The sequence below is a fragment of the Centroberyx gerrardi genome, chromosome 18, assembly GCF_048128805.1.
Source record: "Centroberyx gerrardi isolate f3 chromosome 18, fCenGer3.hap1.cur.20231027, whole genome shotgun sequence".
Taxonomy (NCBI): Eukaryota; Metazoa; Chordata; class Actinopteri; order Beryciformes; family Berycidae; genus Centroberyx; species Centroberyx gerrardi.
In genome coordinates this window covers 27,547,164-27,568,980 of record NC_136014.1, presented here as the reverse complement: position 1 = coordinate 27,568,980, position 21,817 = coordinate 27,547,164, and the positions used below count along the sequence as shown (strand labels likewise).

At 40.6% G+C, this 21,817-nt stretch overlaps 1 protein-coding gene across 1 annotated transcript in view; it reads left to right on the top strand.

Annotated features, from left to right (window-relative positions):
- The first annotated feature begins 90 nt into the window (after window positions 1–90).
- Window positions 91–21,817, top strand: part of asap2b (ArfGAP with SH3 domain, ankyrin repeat and PH domain 2b) — a 36,370-nt gene continuing 14,643 nt past the window's right edge. Inside the window, exons 1-11 of the mRNA XM_078289797.1 lie at window positions 91–602; window positions 6,109–6,181; window positions 10,022–10,167; window positions 12,625–12,699; window positions 13,069–13,118; window positions 15,194–15,323; window positions 16,756–16,841; window positions 17,058–17,133; window positions 17,686–17,772; window positions 18,541–18,644; window positions 19,912–19,981. Coding sequence (XP_078145923.1) covers window positions 477–602; window positions 6,109–6,181; window positions 10,022–10,167; window positions 12,625–12,699; window positions 13,069–13,118; window positions 15,194–15,323; window positions 16,756–16,841; window positions 17,058–17,133; window positions 17,686–17,772; window positions 18,541–18,644; window positions 19,912–19,981 — 1,023 coding nt within the window. The 5' untranslated portion in view covers window positions 91–476. The remainder of the gene's footprint in view (window positions 603–6,108; window positions 6,182–10,021; window positions 10,168–12,624; window positions 12,700–13,068; window positions 13,119–15,193; window positions 15,324–16,755; window positions 16,842–17,057; window positions 17,134–17,685; window positions 17,773–18,540; window positions 18,645–19,911; window positions 19,982–21,817) is intronic.

Below are 21,817 nucleotides of genomic sequence, written 5' to 3'. Positions count from 1 at the left end.
TGACAACACAGAAAAAGCAACCACCGAAAATGGTGATTTTGCTCATAGAAACTAAATAGGGTTTTCCACCAGTTTGTGGTTCCGGGAAGCAGCGGCAGAGTGAGAGGTCTCGCTGCAGCTCCCCCTCTCTGCTCCGCCCAGCGCAGCCTGCAGTTCCCAGTCTGAGTTTCCTCAGGTGGAGCAGCAGGACGGAGGGACCTGGACCAGCTGTCGGTCTGTTCTGGACTTCTTTACTGTGGAATAAATCATGGAAATAAAACCACTTTCCCCGCAGTGGAGTCATAATCTGATTTAACTTTTCCACTATGAAGAGGAGCGCGGACTGGACCCAGGAACAGATCTTTGGTAAACCGGATAGTTGTCAGTCTCTTCTGGTCTTGTAGAGCCTGTGAAGCGGCCGGTCGGACGGTCGGACGGTCGGACTGTGTTTAGCTCCAGAGTTTCAGTTTGTTTCAGCTCGTCGGTCGCGGCTCGTCATGCCGGAGCTCATCAGTGTGACGGAGTTCATCTCTGAGACCAATGAGGACTACAAAGCTCCCACCACCTCCAGCTTCACCACGCGCATGTCCCACTGCAGGAACTCTGTGGCGGCTCTGGAGGAGGTAGGAGCTCATTAACATAACATTAACATAAAGTCAAATATCTAAATGAGCTCCAGGAGAAACTAAAATCAATCATATTTAGAGAAAAGCATCAGTTATATTCTCCATATCACTGCGTTAGAGCTGGTATTCAACTTCTCTTATTTTCATTTGATCTTATTTCCTCCTTTACTCTCAGTCTCACTTTATTTATAGTTTGCACTATTTATTTTTTTTTTTATCTGTATTCTATTATTTTATCTGTTTTTTAACTATTTTATATTTAATGTATTCTTAACTGTATTTTATTTTATTTTAATTTTCTAAATTTGTAGGCTATGTGAAGCGCATTGCATTTGTTTGCAATGTGCAATATAAATAAAGCTCTCTATATATAGATATAGATATATTTCCCCAGTGTTAAATATAATGTGGGTAAACTAAATCTTCCAGTCACTGATCATCATGAGGCAAAAACAGTATCATCAGAAATCAATTATATTTTCAGAAAATCATTAGTTTATGATTTGTTTCCCTTTAAAATGCTCTCTCTTCATTTGATACTATGATGTAGACAATGAATTAATGACATAAAGATTTATGTTGGCCTAAAATAATAGTAATAATAACAATAATAACTTACATATAATAACATATAGTACTTTTCAAAACTAAGTTGCAAAATCCTTCACGAAGGACAAGACAATAAAAGTAGAGAATATAAGGCATTAAAATATATAGATACAAAAAATAGAGATTAAAAAAATATATATATACATAAATACATAGAGAGAAAGTGAAACAATAAGAAGAACAATAGGCTGGTAAACTTTCTGCTGATCAACAGCTGGTAAACTGTTCTGTGGATAGAAATGTAGATAAAGTCTTTCTTTAGATAGAAGGTGTGTTGGTGTGTGTTGCTGTGTGTTGCTGTGTGTGTTGGTGTGTGTGTTGGTGTGTGTGTTGGTGTGTGTTGGTGTGTGTTGTGTGTGTTGCTGTGTGTGTTGGTGTCACCCTGCACCTCCAGGCAGTAAAAGCAACACATTTAGTTTGAAGTGAAAAGAGGAACAGAGAGAGAGAGAGAGACTTCCTCATCTCTAACAGTCTGCTGCTCCTCGGCTCTCTGCTCAGCCTGCAGAGGATTTAGCAACTTTAAGTTGGGTTGCTTTATTATTTTGCAAGATATTGGTCATACTTGTTAATCGTGTTGATTTGAGGAACCGGTAGTAAAGAGGTGAAAGGTCAGAGTGTAACATCCTGACAGATTCCTGTGAGAGAAGAGAGAAGAAGAAATAAGAGAAATAAGAGTGAGAGCTAGGGAGAGAGGAGAGGACAAATTGAATGAAGTTTGCAATAATATAAAATAACAATAAATTAACTTCGTTCAAACATACAGGCAGTACTGGTGAACTACTACTACTACTACTACTACTACTACTACTACTACTATTACAGCTACTACTACTACTACTACTACTACTACTACTGCTACTATTACAGTTACTTCTACTACTACTACTACTACTGCTACTGCTACAGCTACTACTACTACTACTACTGCTACTATTACAGCTACTTCTACTACTACTACTACTATACTACTACAGCTACTACTGCTACTACTACTACTACTACTACTAGTACTACTGCTACTGCTACAACTACTACAACAGCTTCTACTACTACTGCTACCAGTACTACTGCTGCTGCTACTAATACTACTACTAGTACTACTACTACCACCAGTACTACTACTACTACTACTACCAATAATATTATAATGAGTCATTTTTAAGGAACATCACAAAGTGTTTTGCATTTGATGCAATTTAAAGAATAACAGTAGAGTCTTCTCTCTCTCATCACAAAGCCTCGGCCTGGCTGCCGCCTCCTGTGGCATTCTGGGAGAGTCCCGCCTGGGGCTCCACCTGTCTGATCCTGTCCCAACAAGACCTGTCTCTCCCTGCTTCTACCTGTCTCTCTCTTTTTACAGTCTCTCTCTCTCTCTATCTCTCTCTCTCTGTCTATCTCTCTCTCTGTCTCTGTCTCTATCTCCCTCTAACTCTCTCTCTCTCTCTCTATCTCTCTCTCTCTAACTCTCTCTGTCTCTATCTCCCTCTAACTCTCTCTCTCTCTCTCTCTCTCTCTAACTCTATCTCTAACTCTCTCTCCCTCTAACTCTCTCTTTCTCTCTCTCTTCCTCTGCTTTTCATTCTCTCAGTGACTCTATCACTCCTCTCTCTCTTTCTCTTTCTTTCATGTCTCCTTCCCTCTCTTCTCCTCTCCCCCCTTTCTATTTGCTCATTTGTGTTTAATAACTAAACATAATCTTTCTTTCTTTCTTTCTTTCTTTCCTTCCCCCTCCTCCTCTCTCTCTACTTCAGTTGTAATGCTCCTCCATGCTTCAGTCTTGTCTCAACATGTTTCAGATCTCTGTCTGCATGCAGCAGAAGACTGTTAGGATTTAAAGGAGCTATACGTCGTATTTTAACATCAATAAATCATCATCACATTAGTTTTGAGACATTAGTATAATTACTGTAAACAAACCAGACCCTCAGTGGTCAGCCTGTCAGCCTCTACCAGCCTCTACTCTGCATCCTCCATAGTTTCTCCACCTGGTGGATCTGGAGGGAAATCTGCTGGATCGCTTTACGGCACAAAACAGGAAGAGGTTCTTCTTCTGTTCTTCCAGAGCAGACGGAGCTAAAGCTGAAAGAGTTTCTGGCAGCAGATGGTGGAAGGAGGGAAAGGAAGATGGAGAAATCACTTCCAACATGTTGATCCTCTTCAGGGAGGGGGAGGGTGAGGGGGGGCAGGAAGCAACGGGGCTGATGGGAAATGTAGTCTTAATGTGGAGAAACACTAGAACTAACGATACTACTGGAGTGAGAGGAGAACAGTCAGCTCCACCAGGCTCTCATTGGTTTACAGTCATTACACCAAGCGACAGTCATTTGATGATGATGTACTGATAGTTTGGTGTTTGATGTTTGATTGCTGTGGTGTTTCTGCACTGCTCTTCCCACAGATCACCTGTCAATCAAACAGTGTGGGCGGAGCTTGGATTTTCCTGTTGTTGCAGTTTGAGTTTCTCTTTTCTTTGTCTGTTCAGTCATGGTTGCTATCGCTGCTCATGCTAACTACCCAGTTCTTCTTCTTCTGTTGATTCTAAACAATCCGGAAACGTAGAATGCGATGCTTCCTGTGATGCGTTTCCTCTCAAAACAACAAACTGACAAATTAATAACAGCAAAGATTCAAAACTGAAGTTCAAGCTTTCAGAACTAAGATTCAACTTTTCAAAACTGAGATTGAAGCTGTCAGGTTGTGTCAGTCATCTCTCTCCACACATCACACCGCGCTCAGTCATCTGGACGCTCTGCAGGTTTTACACTCTGAGTCACACACAGCTGGAGCTGCTGAAGCCTCACTGTGCTGTGTTTACATTAGACAGAGAGAGAGAGAGAGGATTTACAAAGACACATGCAGGAGAGAGACGTAAGAATGAAAACATACAGTACCCCCCCCCCCCACACACACACACACACACACACACTCTCTCATGCAGTCTTCACAGACAGCAGTCTCCACAAATAACACAAACACAAAAATACTCTAAATATCATTACATATCTATAAAATTAGTGGCAGTATGCTTCAGTTTTGATGTAGTTATGTATAATCTGGCCAACACACACACACACACACACACACACACACACACACACTCTCTCTCATGCAGTCTTCACAGACAGCAGTCTCCACAAATAACACAAACACAAAAATACTCTAAATATCATTACATATCTATAAAATTAGTGGCAGTATGCTTCAGTTTTGATGTAGTTATGTATAATCTGGCCAACACACACACACACACACACACACACACTCACCTCACTATATACTATATCTGTCTATATCTATGTATGGGTCTTAGCGGACTGGCTAATTCACTCAAGCTGCATGTGGTGGAGTCGAGGCAGTTTAGCACTGTGGTGCTCAAACTGGGGTCTGGGTCCCTGAGGGGGTCCTGATGGACCTGAAAGGGGAGTTCCAGGAGGTCTTGAGGGGATTTCAGGGTTTCTTGTGGAGTTTCCAGCAAAATGAGGAATAGTTGAATTTCACTGAAAGTTAATTTTCAGTAGAAATTCACCCAATTAGAGAAAGTGTAAAGATGACTGTTCTCTGGTTTCACTCCCTCCATGTCCAGACAGTTCAATACTGAATCACGAGTCACTAAAATTGTCCATATCACTGTTGTCATGTGAAACCCGTGTTTTAACTTCAGTTGAAGGATCTCATGCTGCTCTACAGGAGGAAGATTCTCCGACCCTTCAGCTTAGAAATAAACTCCTAAACTCATGTTGGTCAATCTGAAAACAGTTTATATTTTGGAGATACGAGGTTTTATCCTGACAGCGACAGGAGGGGGTCTGTGAGCTGATGTGGGTCAGACCGAGGTTCTGAACTGAACCTGTTTAGGAAGAGGAGAAACATCCATACAGTCACAATCCAGTTACCCACAACGCACCTGGAGAAAGAGCTGGCAACAGTCTGGAAAGCTGGCTATTATCCTCAATTAGACAGCTCCATACATGGACACACACACACACACACACACACACCCTGCCTGTAGTCTCAGTGAATTCCCAGAGGATTAGTGCAGAGAATGGGATCCAGCCCATAATATGCATGCTGCAGCAACACAGAGCACAGGCCACGCCCCCACACAGGCCACGCCCCATCAGAAGCCACGCCCCCTCACACACAAGAACAACATTTACATTTTATACAGCGGGCGTTTCTCTGACTCTGCTGTCCACACACACACACTGCAGCAGAATCAGCTTCACTTCCTGCTTTACATGAGGTCAGAGGTCAGAGGTCACAGCAGCCTGACAGCAGATGGAACAGATATTCATCCTCTCCTCTGTGTCAGCTGCTGCTTCGCTGCCTTGCTCAAGGGAACCTGAGCATTCACTTCCTGTTTAGTCAATAATTTATTCATTCATGCAGATTTCTCCAAACCCCTCAAACACTCTAATAGTTTTCAAAAAATAACTGGAATTTTTAAATAGAACGGTTAAAATAATGAAAAGTAGAAACAGCTGTAAACTTCTGGAATTTATGGACATTTGGAAATTTATAGAAATTCATAATAGAAATTTGATCTTAGTAACCTCTTGGATTGGTTTGATGATCTTTGTATGTTTTTATTTTATTTAAATGTCATTTTGATCACGTTTATCTCAAACTCAAATGTATAAGCAATCTTTGTATTTTATTTTTTATTTTTATTAATCTCTTGTATATCAAATTGATATGTTTCAGCTCATTGTGAAGCCTCCTGATGTTTCCTCTTATCTGATTTTTACATTTCATTTTAAAGCAATTATCATGAATAATAAAAATATGAACAAACTGAATCAAACAGAACAAACAGTGTGTAGCTGAGTAACTGAAGGTCCACGTCTGATGTGTGTGTGTGTGTGTGTGTGTGTGTGTGTGTGTGTGTGTGCAGGCTCTGGATGTGGAGAGAGGAGTTCTGCAGAAGATCAAGAAGTCGGTGAAGTCCATCAGCACCTCTGGACTGGGTGAGTGAGGCGGCGACCTTTGACCTTTCCACAACAGACAAACTCACTGCTGTCCTGCAGAAACCTCCTGACTTCCTGATCACATGGTCCTCTATCAGACCGGGGTCAAATTATCATCTGAAATGAAACCTGAGATGGAGATTTTCTGCAGTGGATTGTTGTTTTCATGCAGCTCCTCTTTAACTGAACACTAGATATCAGCAGAACATGAGTGTGTGTGTGTGTGTGTGTGTGTGTGTGTGCAGAGTGGAGGCAGCAGAGTCGGTGTGTGTTTCGGAGCGGAGGGTTTGTTCAGGCAGGTGGAGTTTCACCTCACATTCCTCCCATACCGCTGCTGTCCCAGCATGCCGAGGGAGACGCCACGCCTCACTTCCTGACTGTCTGACTGACAAATCAACTTCACCTTATATGACAAATAGACTAGCAGCAGTTTTGTTTAAAATATGAATACGCTACAGTGTTACACTGCAAAAAATGACAAGCTTGGCAAGTCTATTTTTCCTGAATTCAGACTTATCAAACTTATTCCAGGATGATTTTAGTTCCTCACAACCACAAGACAAGACATTAAACCACGAAGCAAGAAAGTTGTTGTTTTAAGACTGTTCCAAATGAGATGATCTGACTAAAATATCTGACTGAATGTTCTGTTTCATTCTCTTAAAGCATTCTGATCTACAGTCTTCTGCTTAAAGGCTTGAAATGAGTTTCTTAGACAAATATAAATAGTGAAGTTGATCCTATGTATGAATTTCTTTCCAAAGCCTTTGCCTTTCCATCAAGGCAAAGAATCTAAAATATAAGATAGTTTTGATTTGTTTAACACTTTTTTGGTCGCTGCATAATTCCATTTGTGTTATTTCATAGTTTTGAGTCTTTACTGTTATTCTAACATGTGAAAAATAGTAAAAATAAAGAAAAATGTGGTGCATCCAGACTTTTGACTGGTAGTGTAAGTCTCAGTAAGTCTCAGTAAGTTTGGATTGTGTTTTTCAGTGTGTGATGCAGACAGACTCTGACACTCTGTGCTGCTCAGACTGATAAACTGTTAAATTAAAGTTAGACTTGTTAACTTCGACTCTAAAGATTTTCCGAGGTGTCTGCACGTTCCTGCCCAACGGCAAAGATCCTGTATTTAGAAGATGAATCACTCGGTCGTAAAAAAAAAAAAAAAAAACCCGTCCCACCCTGCAGACTGTAACAGTGGGCGTCGACCCTCAGCCTGCAGTTTGACCTCAGGCTCAAACAGCAGCAGACTTTACTGTCCCGAGGCACCAGGAAAATAAAGTTTAACTCTTTGGATTTGTGAGTCACTCAGCTCAAATCAGCTGGAAAAGAGAAGAAGAAGAATACTTTGAACATAGCAACTGTACAACAAAGTGTATTAACTAACAGAACGGAGATCACAGCCCAGGTATGAACAAAAAAAAGGTAGAGAAAGTCTGAGCGATATACGCAAATGCAGGTATAATCATATATGCATAAAGTTATATAAAAGAACAGAAAGTAATAAAATATATTATATATTATATGCTCTATTTACAGTCTTTATAAATAAAATAAAGGCCAATGAAAGAGACACAGAAATTGTGGAAAAACAGGAAAAGAAGAATACAAAAACAAAGGCGATATATTATCAAAGCTCAGTATCTCACACCTTTATAACCGATTTTTCCCATTTACTACTGAAAGCAAGTCCTTCACCTTTTCCTCTCATAATTAGTTTTAATTAACTTTCCAACAAACAGTGATGTTTGATGATGCTGCAGATGCTTTTAATGGAAAATATCTGAAACAGAAAATAATATTATATCATATTTTAACATTAATATCTCACTACTTTAACATGAATATCTCACTACTTTAACATGAATATCTCACTATTTTAACATGAATATCTCACTACTTTAACATGAATATCTCACTACTTTAACATGAATATCTCACTATTTTAACATGAATATCTCACTACTTTAACATGAATATCTCACTACTTTAACATGAATATCTCACTATTTTAACATTAATATCTCACTACTTTAACATGCATGTCACGATGTCACATTTTCGAGGCGTTTATTATAAAATAGGTGTGTAGTGTGACATGGAGAATTAGGTAAGAAGAATTTTTATGTCATCTACTGGTAGGACAGGACGTAACCAATGAAAATACACCGTTTCCAGGAAGTAAAAGAAATGGGATTTTGATATAAAAATGTGAGAAAATAGTAAAAATGTTGTTACATGTTGTTGTTAAATTGTTGTATATTCTGAGAATCAGCTAAAAAAAGTCATTCTTAACTTCCATCACTACACACTATCAGTACTTCCTGCTTCCTGCTCTCAGTCGTGGTCGTTTCCCATGATGCACATGTGATTGTGTTTCATGTGTTTATGGAGAATTCATGTGCTGCAGTTATTGCAACATAAAGGCAGTGTGAGGTGAGGAAGCAAAAAAAACCTTCTGCTCAGGATTGTGAAAGAATGAAGTTAAAATGTTGTAGAGGAACTTCCTGTCTGACACAGGAACTTCCTGTCTGCTGTTCACTGCAAAACCCTCCATCTCCATCTTAACGAGTCATCTAGTCTCATATTCAGCCTCAGATCTTCTTGTTGTTAACCCAAGAGAAACATTCTGCAGTGAGGAGAGATAACTCCACTTGTCTCCAATGCAGCTTCACTTGTTTCAGGAGTTTTCTAGAACAGAGTGTCAGTCTGTTGAAACCAGTCAGAATAAGGCAGATCACTGCACTGCTGTCAAGGAAATGACTCTTGATTCTACTAAATTCTTCAAACAAGTTGATTTGCATTGGAAACAAGAGAAATTATCTAACAACACTGGCAGATTGTAGGACTCAGTAAAAGACTGAATGACTTGTTAAGATGGAGGTTTCTTGCTGTGTTGTTGTTCATCAGAGCCTCAGAGCCGCTCTCTGTCTTTACATTCCTTCAGACTTATCAAACTGACCTTTGACCCCACAGTTCTCACTGCAGAACATGACAAACTGTTTAACCTCCAGTCTGCCATGAGGGAGAAATGTTGTGAACTTTATTCTGCTCTCTTTTCCTTCCTGTCTTTTATTTATTAAAGATCCGGTGCGACGATTTCAGCTCAGTCAGAAAAAGTTTGTGCGCATTTTATACTTGAATGAAAACAGCGTCTCTGCACTAAACTGATGCTGTTTGAAGCGTATTTGGAGTTGAAAAGTGTCGAGTCTATGCCGAGTCGAGTGTTCTGATTGGTCGATCATAGCGACCATCATGATGTCATCCAACTCTTCAAGCTCCAGCTGCAGCTTAAACACTGCCTCCCTGTGTTCGGGGTTTCAACAACAAGCTACGCACACAACAACACAGAAGGATAAAAAACTGAGATTTTGGTTATCTGACAGACTTTGGGGCATCTCATTAACTATGCGTACTGTCGACCAATCAGAGTCTTCATTAAAGCCTGGCTGTAGGTGACATCATTTTCACCAGGAAGTAGACTGGAATTCTAAATCTGTTTGATTCTGTTGAAACCAGAGCGAGAGTTTTTCTAATTTCCACAATGTTGACAGTTGGAATAATTTGGGAAACTACATTAACAGCTGCTTTGATCAGTTATACCATGAAATTGCGAAATGCGATTCCCATTGGACCGGACCTTTAACACGACCGGACACATCAAAAGACACACTCCTCGACTTCAGATAGAACTCTTTCCTCATCCATCTCTTCTTCTACTTCTACTTCTTCTTCTCCTCTTCTCCCTGCGTAAACAAAACACAGGAAGTACAAGTCCAGTTTGAACTGTTTCCTGTATGTGTGTGTGTGTGTGTATGTGTGTGTGTGTTGCAGCTCATGTGGAGAGCGAGGAGCAGTACATCCAGTCGATGGAGAAGTTCGGGGATAACTGCGTGTGCCGCGGCGACGCCGAGGTCGGCTCCGCCTTCCTCAAGTTCGCCGTCTTCACCAAGGAGCTGACAGCGCTCTTCAAGAACCTGGTGAGAGAAAACTCATTTCTCTTTTTCTTTTTTAGTCATTCTACTTTCCCTTCAGTCCATCTCTCCTGCAGTTTTGTCCTTCAGTCCATTTTAAATCCATCCATCACAGAACAGATTGTGTCTCTCCATCAGCAACAGAAACTGGATCAACAGAAACTGACAAACTGTGGATCCATTCACAGTGAGAAGAGGAATCTGACTTTACTTTGTTTCTGCACTTTATTTTCTCATTTCTAATGTTTCCAGTGAAAAGAATCTAGTTTGAACTCTGACCTCTCTCCTGTTAGAATCACATGGAAAAGATCACAGCTAACAACGTTCTCTGTTCTAAAGAGGAACTCAGGAACTTTTACTCTGACGACATTTTAAATCACACACTTTTAGAAAACGTTGTGGTTTGTTGTAGTCTGGTTTAATACATGAAACAACACAGTGACTGTCAGAAAGTTTAGACAGCCACAGGAAGCTTCTGACAGTCGGTTTTGTTTACTTTTCTGAGACTGACAGCTTTATCTGAAGTCACATGACACGGTAAACTCCACCCACCTGCCACACCAAGCAGCTTAAAACTTAAAAGCTTAGGGGTCAAATCTAACCAGAGGTTTGACCAAGTCAACTTTGCTCAAGTCCCAAGTCAGTCTGAAGTCTTGAGCACAAGTCCAAGTCAAGTCCATGTCATTAATGTCAAGTCTCAAGTCTAAATGTAGAACAGCAAGTCAAGTCAGAACAAATCAAGAGTCCAGTATCAATTTAATATCTTAAAGAAAACTAAATATCTAGGACTTTTCAATGCAATATGGTTTTAATAGGATAAAAACTTGGTAAGAGCATCATGAGTTTGATTTCTATAATCAGTTTCAACTTCAATAAATTCAATCATTCCATACAAATTCAGAAAACAGAATTTAAATTCAGTCGTCTGCTGGAACAAATCTCATCACTTTCAATCTAAGTCATTTACACAAACACAAGATCTCAAGTCAAGACTTTAGAAACCTTTTCAAGTCATCAAAGTACAAGTCAGAGTCAAGTCCCAAGTCACCAGAACCCAAGTCAAGTCAAGTCTCAAGTCTTCTCTTCATGCATCAAGTCAAGTCTCAAACAATTAAAACTGTGACTCGAGTCCAAGTCATGTGACTTAGTTTCAGTGTCAGTTGTGACTTCCAGTGACATGAAGGCAAACTTGGAACATGGAGGATTGTTCAGCAGAGACACAGTAAACTTCAACATTCAGGTCCTCCCTCCTGTCATGTGACTGTGTGTTCAGTGTGAAGTGAAAGCATCGTTCACACTGACATGTGGTTTGACTTGTCGAGATCGTCGTGTCAGGAAGTTAACTTTGTGCCTCCAGTGTCTAACTGCAGTTTCCTGTCATACTGTAGGAACGTGACCGAGATGTTTCATGATGACGCTTTCTCTACTGGATTTTGTTTTAATGCTGTACTTCATTGTGCTTCGACTTAATTCCATTTTCTAAGAGATTCATTCATTTCGCAGGCAGTTTCAGATCGGCTCCAGTCATCCATCATGACTTGACTTGGTGATGATTGGCAGCTTTCCTTCTGATCAGGCAGCTCTACGAACCACTAATCCCTTAAAATAACCTTACATTTTCATTCATTTACATTAATTCACCCCTTAATTCATGCAAAATCCCCTTAAAATCAATGAAGGGAGTTATTAATGAAGGAGATCCCATCGAAACCCCCTTAAACATCCCTTAATGTTTGACTCCTTACTTTCTAATTTAATGACAAATTAAGGGAGACAGGACCTTTCCATTAATAACTCATTAATAACCTGTAAACCTGCACAAAAGGCATGATAAATCCCTTAATAACTAGTGTCTCTGTGAAGCAATCCATGAATAAATCCCTTATAAACCCATGATACTAACCTTACTTAATTAAAGCCGGAGCAGCCAAAGAGAGGCTGAGGGCGGAGCCAAGGTGGAGGGGGCGGAGTCTGGATCTCCTGCTATTCATTCTCTCATAGTGTTCCAAAGGCTTCACTGGTCTACAGAGTGAAATGACAAATGATGCAAATCATCTGGGGTCCAATCAGTAACAGATACAGTACATCAGCTTGTTTTGACCTTTGGGCCAATCAGTTTAATTTTGAAAATGCTGCAAACACAGCGGTGAGAGGCATCACTCCTCAAGTTTTGTCCAAATCCAATTAGCAGTGTGTGAGATATCGCATGTCACGGACAAACAAACAAACAAACAAACAAACAAACAAACAAACAAACTGATCCGGCTGAGTTTGGTTTCCTTTGGTATGAAGCATCACAGACCGCTTTGCTGACCTCACCACACAGGATTTCTGGGTAATGAAGTCCTGTCAAATTCAAATTCAGCAGCCCAGTTTCTGAGAAGTCAGACGGTGAAGTGTCATGGTGTCGCATCACAGCGCCGCTTTAACATCACGTCCTGTCTCTCCACTTCCTGTTTCCAGCTCCAGAACATGAATAACATCATAACCTTCCCGCTGGACAGCCTGCTGAAGGGAGACCTGAAGGGAGTCAAAGGGGTTGGTTTTTATTTTTTGTCTTTATTTTTTATTGCATGTTGTTTATCTGCAACTTTTAAGCTTGTGTTGATGCTGCTTTGTTGCCCAGGTTTCTTTTGAAAAACACAACTCAGTAAATTTGGTCTAAGGATTTTATACTTTGTGCTTCAATTCCAAAATGCAACATATCTATTTTGTAAAAACCATTATTTGAAGCTCGTTATTCAATATCAAAATCTACAGTCAGAGTTTTGGTTTTGGCCCGGAGCCTATAAACACTCACACACTCACCTGTCTAGTTCCTGAGTGACTCAAAGAGCAAAGTCCACTCTCCTGTTTGTTGTTATGAATCACTGAGTCTGATTATAATATCTGATGTTTCTGCTGCAGGATCTGAAGAAGCCGTTCGACAAAGCCTGGAAGGATTATGAGACCAAAGTGTAAGAAAAACACAATAAACCTAAAACTACAGCTGGTTAAAGCCTCAGGAGCAACAAAATTTTAGATCAAAATGAATAGTAAACAACACATTTCTGTTGCCTCATCCTGCACTCGGGGGCGGAGACAAACGTTTCATCCAATCACATTTTGATAACCGTTCAGCTGCAACATGGATGAAGGAGTGTTTCTGTTTCTGGCTGCTTCACCTGAAACTCTTTTCCCAGACGGAGCGACGGAGGCGGAGAATATTCCTCCACCGCCACTTCCTCCATATCTCGTTAATATTCAAATAAGCCCCTCCCACTGACGCTTGCCGCCCGAACTTTCTGTTTCATTCAGAAATACGTCAGGGAAGCGAATCACGCTCTGCATCACACTTCTTTGGGCTTTAAATGAAACTTTACATGGTTATCAATGTGTTGAGAGAGTTTCATCCAGTGAAAATCAACTTGTTACAGGAATTTTCTTCAATCAAGTGTCATTTTTCTTGATGCTACTGCAGTGATCGGCCTTGTTTCATGATACTGACACTTGAAAATTCCTTAAACAAGTGAAACTGCATTGGATGCAATTGGAATTATCTCACCACATTGGCAGAAGAAAGATTTGAAGACTCAGTATGAGACTAAATGGCTTGTTAAGATGGATATTTTTTGTAATGTACATTCAAATACAGAATAACTTACATTCTGTTTACAGAATACACATCAAAGTTTTCACAACAAGATGCTTAATCATAGAAGAACATAGTGGGATGTTTAAAGTATTCAGCACATTCAACTTGACTCAAGTTTATATGGGATTACAAGAATGTGGGTTTTTTTTTGTATATTTGTTTTGTTAAATGCACATCTTTGGGCAAAAACATGAGAAAAAAAATTAGATATGGAGTTGTAGGAAATAAAATAAATTTTAAAAAAACAGCATAGTGGATTTGGGGGGGGGCTATGATTTACCTTTCACTTGTTGGAGAAGCTTCAGTTGGTTCTGGTCAGAGTCTAATCAGCTGGAAACCAACAGGAAAACAGGAAACAAAGAGGGCAGGTCAAAGGTCAAGGTTTGTGTTTTTATAAACCAGCAGATAAGACAGAAAGGCCGGCGGAGTGAGACGCAGCACAAAGATTTTCTCTGTTAAAAGGAGAGTAGGAAGTCCACTCCCTCTAAAAATACTGTCGAAGTTCAGGCAGCGGCGCTGCTGGGTGCTCATGGTGCGTTCAGGTGCTGGTGGGACGGTCCGACATGTGGGACTTTGCTTTCACGTGTCGCTTTGTCTGGAAATCAAACCTGGAAGACTTGACACAGAATCCAGTTTGTGGTGGAGGAACGTAATTTTCACATAATTTGTATCCGCAGCAGGTAAATCTGCGTTTCAGAGTTTGTGCTCATTTCACCACGAGATCATGATGCAAAATAGAGAAGTGGACTGTTCACACATTTTAGGACAAAACAGAAAGACATTCCAGCTGACTGTCAGGTCAATGATTCTCCTGGTTAACTGGAGGCTGACAGTCAGTGGGAACAAGCTTGTTGATTTACTGACCAGAGGAACATCACACACTTTAACCAGCTAGTCTGGAATTAGATCATAGTTTATCCCTTCATTTGACTCATACAGGAAGGTTTATGTGTTGTTGTATTCGTTTTGTAATAGTACTTAAACCAAATGAGCACTTAACATGATTTAATCTAGCACCGAGTCTTAATGTCTTATTTTTGTAAAAACAAGAAAAAATCTGCCAATGAAATGAGATAATTCTTTGGGTTTCCAATGCAAATTAACTTCAGTTTTATTGAATTAAAAAAATAACTCCATCTCAAATTACTTAATCTAGTTTTGACTCTTAAAATCGTATTTTTCTCAAAACAAGTGAAAAAAATCTGCCAACGAGAGAATTCCACTTGTTTTCTTGAATCAAGTGTCTTAAATGTTAAATACTAAGAATAATAAGATTCAACACTTGTTAAGGTAGACATTTTTTTGCAGTATTAATCCAAGGCCAGTATTTGAAGGGTTGCAACGCTGCTTCTCGTCAAGCTCCTAACTTGACCTTTGACCTCTTGTGCTGTCCTGCAGAACGAAGATCGAGAAGGAGAAGAGGGAGCACGCCAAGCAGCACGGCATGATCCGCACCGAGTTCAGCGGAGGAGAGATCGCCGAGGAGATGGAGAAGGAGAGGAGACTCTTCCAGCTGCAGATGTGTGAGGTGAGGTCGGTCAGAGGTCAGAGGTCAGGGAAACAAGCTGGCTGAGGGGAGGAATGTCCTGTAACCAAAATGTCACAGGTTTGATTCCTGCAGCAGCCACTGCGTGTCCATTAACCATTTGCCATTTGAACTGTCAAAGTGTCCTTGAGCAAGGCACTGAACCTCTACCTGCTGGCTCACTGTAAGTCACTGTGGAGCGTTCAACAAAATCCTAAAATGTAGGTTTACCTAAGGAGGGATTCCTACTGAAATGTATGGAAACCCTGAAAGGCAAAGTGAAACAAGATTTTTGGCAGCCAATTTCCAAGTTTATCTCATTTGGACGTCTTAATAACTCGTTCAGACGACTTAACTCATCCAAACGTCTTAGTAACTCGTCTGAATGACTTAGTAACTCCTCTGAACGACTTAGTAACTCATCTGAACGACTTAGTAACTCATCTGAACGACTTAGTAACTCCTCTGAACGATTTAGTAACTCATCTGAACGACTTAGTAACTCATCTGAACGACTTAGTAACTCATCTGAACGACTTAGTAACTCCTCTGAACGATTTAGTAACTCCTCTGAACGACTTAGTAACTCGTCTGAACGACTTAGTAACTCCTCTGAACGACTTAGTAACTCATCTGAACGACTTAGTAACTCCTCTGAACGATTTAGTAACTCATCTGAACGACTTAGTAACTCCTCTGAACGACTTAGTAACTCGTCCGAACGACTTAGTAAATCATCCAAACGACTTAGTAACTCGTCCAAACGCTTAGTAACTCCTCTGAACGACTTAGTAACTCGTCCAAACGCTTAGTAACTCCTCTGAACGACTTAGTAACTCGTCCAAACGCTTAGTAACTCCTCTGAACGACTTAGTAACTCGTCCAAACGCTTAGTAACTCCTCTGAACGACTTAGTAACTCGTCCAAACGCTAAGTAACTCTTCTGAATGACTTAGTAACTCGTCTGAACGACTTAGTAACTCATCCGAACAATTTAGTAACTTATTCAAACGACTTAGTAAGTTGACCGAACAATTTAGTAACTTATTCAAACGACTTAGTAAGTTGACCGAACGACTTAGTAACTCATCTGAACGACTTAGTAAGTTGACCGAACGACTTAGTAACTCATCTGAACGACTTAGTAACTCATCTGAACGATTTAGTAACTTGTCCAAATTACTTAAGTCGTCCAGACGACTTAGCAACTTGTCCGAATTAGATAAACTTTTTTTTTTGTTTTTCCACCTTGCCTTTCAGGGCTTCTGTAGAACTGTTTCTTATTGTGCAAAAGTAAAGAGGCTTTTTTTAATTTTATGAGTTTTGAGTTCTGACTTACAAAGATCAATGAAATGAGAAGGTTAAAAAAGTATTTTATGCCCTCTTCATTGTGTGTAATTTCATTTATTTCCCTAACTTTGGTCTCTCTCTCCAGTATCTTCTAAAAGTGAACGAGATCAAAGTCAAGAAGGGAGTCGACTTTCTGCAGAACCTCATCAAGTATTTCCACGCTCAGTGCAAGTAGGTCGCTCTGCCTCTTCCTCCTGTTTCCCCAAGACTAAAAATGAGTTCAATTCCAGAATATTTTCATTTTAGAAATAAACAATCATCTGAAGTTTATCATTCAATATCTGTAACATACACTGCAAGAGAATATCCATCTTAACAAGTAATTTTGTCTTAATCTTAAGACAGGTAATGGTTTCAATTTTGACCATTTTTTCCTTCTCTTTTCAGTTTTTTCCAGGACGGACTGAAGGCTGTGGAGAATCTGAAACCCTCCATAGAGAAACTGGCGACAGACCTGACCACGGTGAGGAACGGGCTTCTTCTATGGTTTTTAGAACTATTGCTGTGATATTTCAGCTTTATTAGACAGAACTCAGTGGAGATCGCCTGGAAAGACGGTACTGAAAGAAGGAATGGCATAGTCCATAGTAAGGAACTGATCTAAAGGGGTATTTCACCCAAAAATGTCTCTGAACTTTAAACTTCTGAGTTTACAGAATACAAAAACTTAGGACCAGCCCCCATATGTTACAACCCGGCTCGTGTAGGAGGACAGAAAAACGACATACACAGAGCCAGCAGAGCGGGAGGGTCGTCACGAATCTCAGAACTCAAATAAAGTTTTCATGTGTGGCCCTAATCCTCTTCCGTAGACGGAACAACAACATGTTTACTGCTGCCTTGTTTTGGAATTAAACTCTTCATTTGAGAAACTGAAACTGGTTGACTCATAACTCTCAAACCAGATGAATCAGATAACAGTGTGTAGTGGTGGGGGATGCTGTGTGTCGGAGATGAGGCCAGATATGAAGGTTTTTACTTTGTCTTCCTCTTCCTCTTCCTCTCTGTTCATCAGATCAAACAGACTCAGGATGGAGAGAGGAAACAGCTGATTCAGCTCCGGGACGTCCTGAAGGCTTCGCTGCAGTCTGAGCAGAAAGAGGTGTGAAGCTGTTTCACTGTGTTGAAGGTCTCTAGCACAGACGTCACCATAGTAACCGTGATGTCGTCATATCAGGACTTTAGGATCTTATCTGGTTCCTTTTTTTCTCTCTATGGTGGAAGTGAATAGGATTATCGGTTCCTGTTTACCAAACACTCTGATCTTTAAATGTTAGCATGGAGCTACTATCACTCAACATAGTGTATGCTAAAGTGTTAGCATGAAGCTACTGTCATTCAACATAGTGTATGCTAAAGTGTTAGCATGAAGCTACTGTCATTCAACATAGTGTATGCTAAAGTGTTAGCATGAAGCTACTGTCATTCAACATAGTGTATGCTAAAGTCTTAGCATGGAGCTACTGTCACTCAACATAGTGTATGCTAAAGTCTTAGCATGGAGCTACTGTCATTCAACATAGTGTATGCTAAAGTGTTAGCATGAAGCTACTGTCATTCAACATAGTGTATGCTAAAGTGTTAGCATGAAGCTACTGTCATTCAACATAGTGTATGCTAAAGTGTTAGCATGAAGCTACTGTCATTCAACATAGTGTATGCTAAAGTGTTAGCATGGAGCACTGGAGCTAAATGATGATTTGGTGATTTTGGTGTTGATGTTCTCATTTACAATCTCCCAAAAAACTCACTATATTCCTTTAAAGACTGGCCTGATAGACAAGTGGTTACAGACACCACCCTGTAACTAAAATATCACAGGTTCAGTATAAATATAAACATTAATGCCCCCTGTGTGTCCTGGTTGCAGGACGCCCAGGCCAAGCAGAATGCGGGCTACAGCCTCCACCAGCTGCAGGGCAACAAGGCCCACGGCACCGAGCGCTCCGGGATGCTCTACAAGAAGAGTGAGGGGTGAGTGTCCGCAACGTCCCATAATACCACAGAGAAACCCCATGACCACCAGCCAAATGCTGGTAAATGTTTGTCTGGCTGGTAAGTTAGGCTAGTCTGTAGGGAAGCAGCTATCAGCTGAAGTCCTGTTCTTATTCTCAAACTCTGTCTGGACAAAATTCTGTCTGAATTCTGGGATTTAACAGCCACTGTGGCCTGTTTTCATGGCAGTTGGTTTCCTGCCCTTTCTCAGGATCATACCAAGTCTGGACAGTCATTCCATTGCATTTCTTTAAAAGAACGAAACAGATCCCCCTGTACCTGAAATGATTGTATTTTATCGAATTTACTTAACCGTAAATTCCATATCTGTTTTTGCCATCACATGGCAAGAGGACAAAGAGAACCCTCTATCTACGGTTCCAGCAGGAATGCTTTATGGATAGGTTCAAGAAGAACCATTCATTTAAGGTTCTAGGTTTGTTCTCTTGTGGAGGGTTCTACCTAGAACTGAAAAGGGTTCATCTGCGGAGACAATCTAAAGAACCCATTATGGTTCTACATAGCACCTTTATGCCCCCCACGATGAAATCAGGGGAGGGACTATGGATTGGCCCCGGTCTGTCCATCCGTCCGTCCGTCCGTCACGCACAATATCTCAGACGCTACTGATTGGATTTTATTGAAACTTTGGGGAATGATGCGTCTCATTGATCTGTTCCAGCAGTTTCAAAATGATACTGATTGGTCTAAAGGGAGTGATACAACGTTTGTTTAATTGTCTGTACGTCATGCACAATATCTAGGACACTACTGAGTGGATTTTGATGAAACTTTGGGGAACGATGCGTCTCATAGCTCCATTCCAGCATTTTCTAAATAGCACTGATTGGCCTAAGGAGGCGCTACAATATTTATTTACTTAATGGATTTTGACGAAATTTGGGGGAATGATGCATCTCACCAGTGAGTTCTCATGTGTTTTAACATTACTCTGATGATGGGGCTACATCATTTGTTCGCTCATCCATCTGTCACATGCAAAGTCTCAAATACCACTGAACGATTTTGACAAAACTTGGGGAAATGATGCGTCTCACCTCTGCATTCAGTATTCAGAATGACACTGATTGGCCCAAGGTGGAACTACAGTTACAGCTCAAAACAAGGAGACATGCTCGTTCCTGATTGGTCCAGGCGGAGGGACGACATGTTTACCGTTGCCTTGTTGTTTCTAAGAGTGTCGTTACGGACCATCAGTCATTCCTGCGTCTCCTCTCTTCCCCAGACTGAGGAAGGTGTGGCAGAAGAGGAAGTGTTCGGTGAAGAACGGCTTCCTGACAATCTGTCACGGGACGGTAAGAGACCTGATCGTCTTCTCCTATTGGTCCTCTTGCATGAGAAGCTCCTCCCCTCCTGTCTGCATGTCCATCCGATCCCCTAAAAGTCTCCTGTTGGGTTGATTTTCTCCATAAATTGGGGGGGGGGGGGGGGGAATAAGATCTGGATGAAGTGCATTTATTTTATTTTTTTATTTTTCATTTTTTTTTCATTTTGAAGTTTTTACACGGAGAGTCAAACGGCCAATCACGACAGAACAAGCAGCAGAGGAAGAGAAACAGGAAGAGAAGGAAGAGCATAAGGAAAAGGATGGCAGACAGAAGGGTGGGAAGAGGACAAGTTTGAATTTAAATCCGGTTCATGACTCTGTGCTCTGACGCAGTCGATGAGAACGTCTAACACTCCTGAGATCCGTGTGGGGGGAGAGAGCGTAGACTGAGCTGATCATTTCTGAACCACTAAGACGTCCTCATCTCTTCTCAGAACTGTGACTCCTCCCACTGAGCTCTAGACGTCATTTCAACATCTCGTCGCAAATAGCTCTCGTAAAGCCCAGGATCTTTTTGGCAATGCATAGCCCAGTTTTAGGCCAAGCATTAAATATTATTACATATTTAAACAATGCATAAACAGCTGTAAATGTCAAAAATATGCACCAGAGAAGTCCATATGTACTAAACTAAGATGTAGACATCACTAAAGTTTCTCTTTTTAAATGCTATACAGCCCAATTTTGACTTAGACGTCTATAAACTATTTAGACAACTTTTAAACAGCTTTAAATCAATGTAAAATTGCTCAGCGGTAAGGAATACAGCCAACTGAGTTTAGTTTACATCTTAGACTACGTCTTCTGGGATATATGACAAAAATATAACATTATCTTGAACATGTGGACTTGCATATTTTTGATATTTACAGCTGTTTATGGATTGTAGAGATGTATAAAGATGTAGATGTTACTAAATGGCTAATCAGTATAAAATTGCTCTGTGGGCTGTATCCCTTAGCAATATTATGGTGATTTAAAGCAGTTTAAAGTTTAAGTTCAGTTGGGCTGTATGGGTCTACATCTTAGCTTACTACATATGGACTTCTTTGGTGCACATTTTTGATACTTAGAGCTGTTTGTGTGTTGTTTTAAATAAATAACATAGTTACTGCTCAGTCTACACTGGGCTATACAGCGGCAAAAAGATCCTGGGTATATGAGACACAGCGTTGAAATCACACCTCGTGCTCAGTGGGTTCCTGTCAGGTGACTTCCTGGATCGGTGTCATTCAGTCCTTTGTGGCCTTCCCATAATGCATTACACCACCAGCATTTGCTCCCATGTTGTCGTTTGGATGCTTGGCACTGTGGGAAAAATACAATGACAGTAAACTAGGAAGTCACGGACTTGATGCTCCTGTTCCACTCAACAGGTCTCTGACTGTCATGTGGAGCAAGGCACTAACACTGCCAGGGTCACAGGTTCAGTTCCCATTGTTTTGACCCTATGTGTCTTTCATTGAGATTAAATTAATAAAGTTTACACAGAGCGCAATGAAACTCACCACGCCTTATTTGATGTCCATGCTCAGTCTTTTAGGCACACTGGTCTCAGTTAATATCAGTAGAATAGTGGTAAGAAACCTGCATGCTATCAAAAGGATGAGGGGTCTCTTATAGGAGATTTAAATCCATTTTATTCCAAAGTACAAAATCTGCAAGCTGCAGAGCAGTGACCACGTTCAATTCATGCACTTTGGAATAAAATGGATTTATGTCTCGTGTAAGAAACCTCTTATCTTCATTTTATGAGAGTGAGCAGATTTCCTACCGTTTACTACACCAATAAAGTTGAAATCAC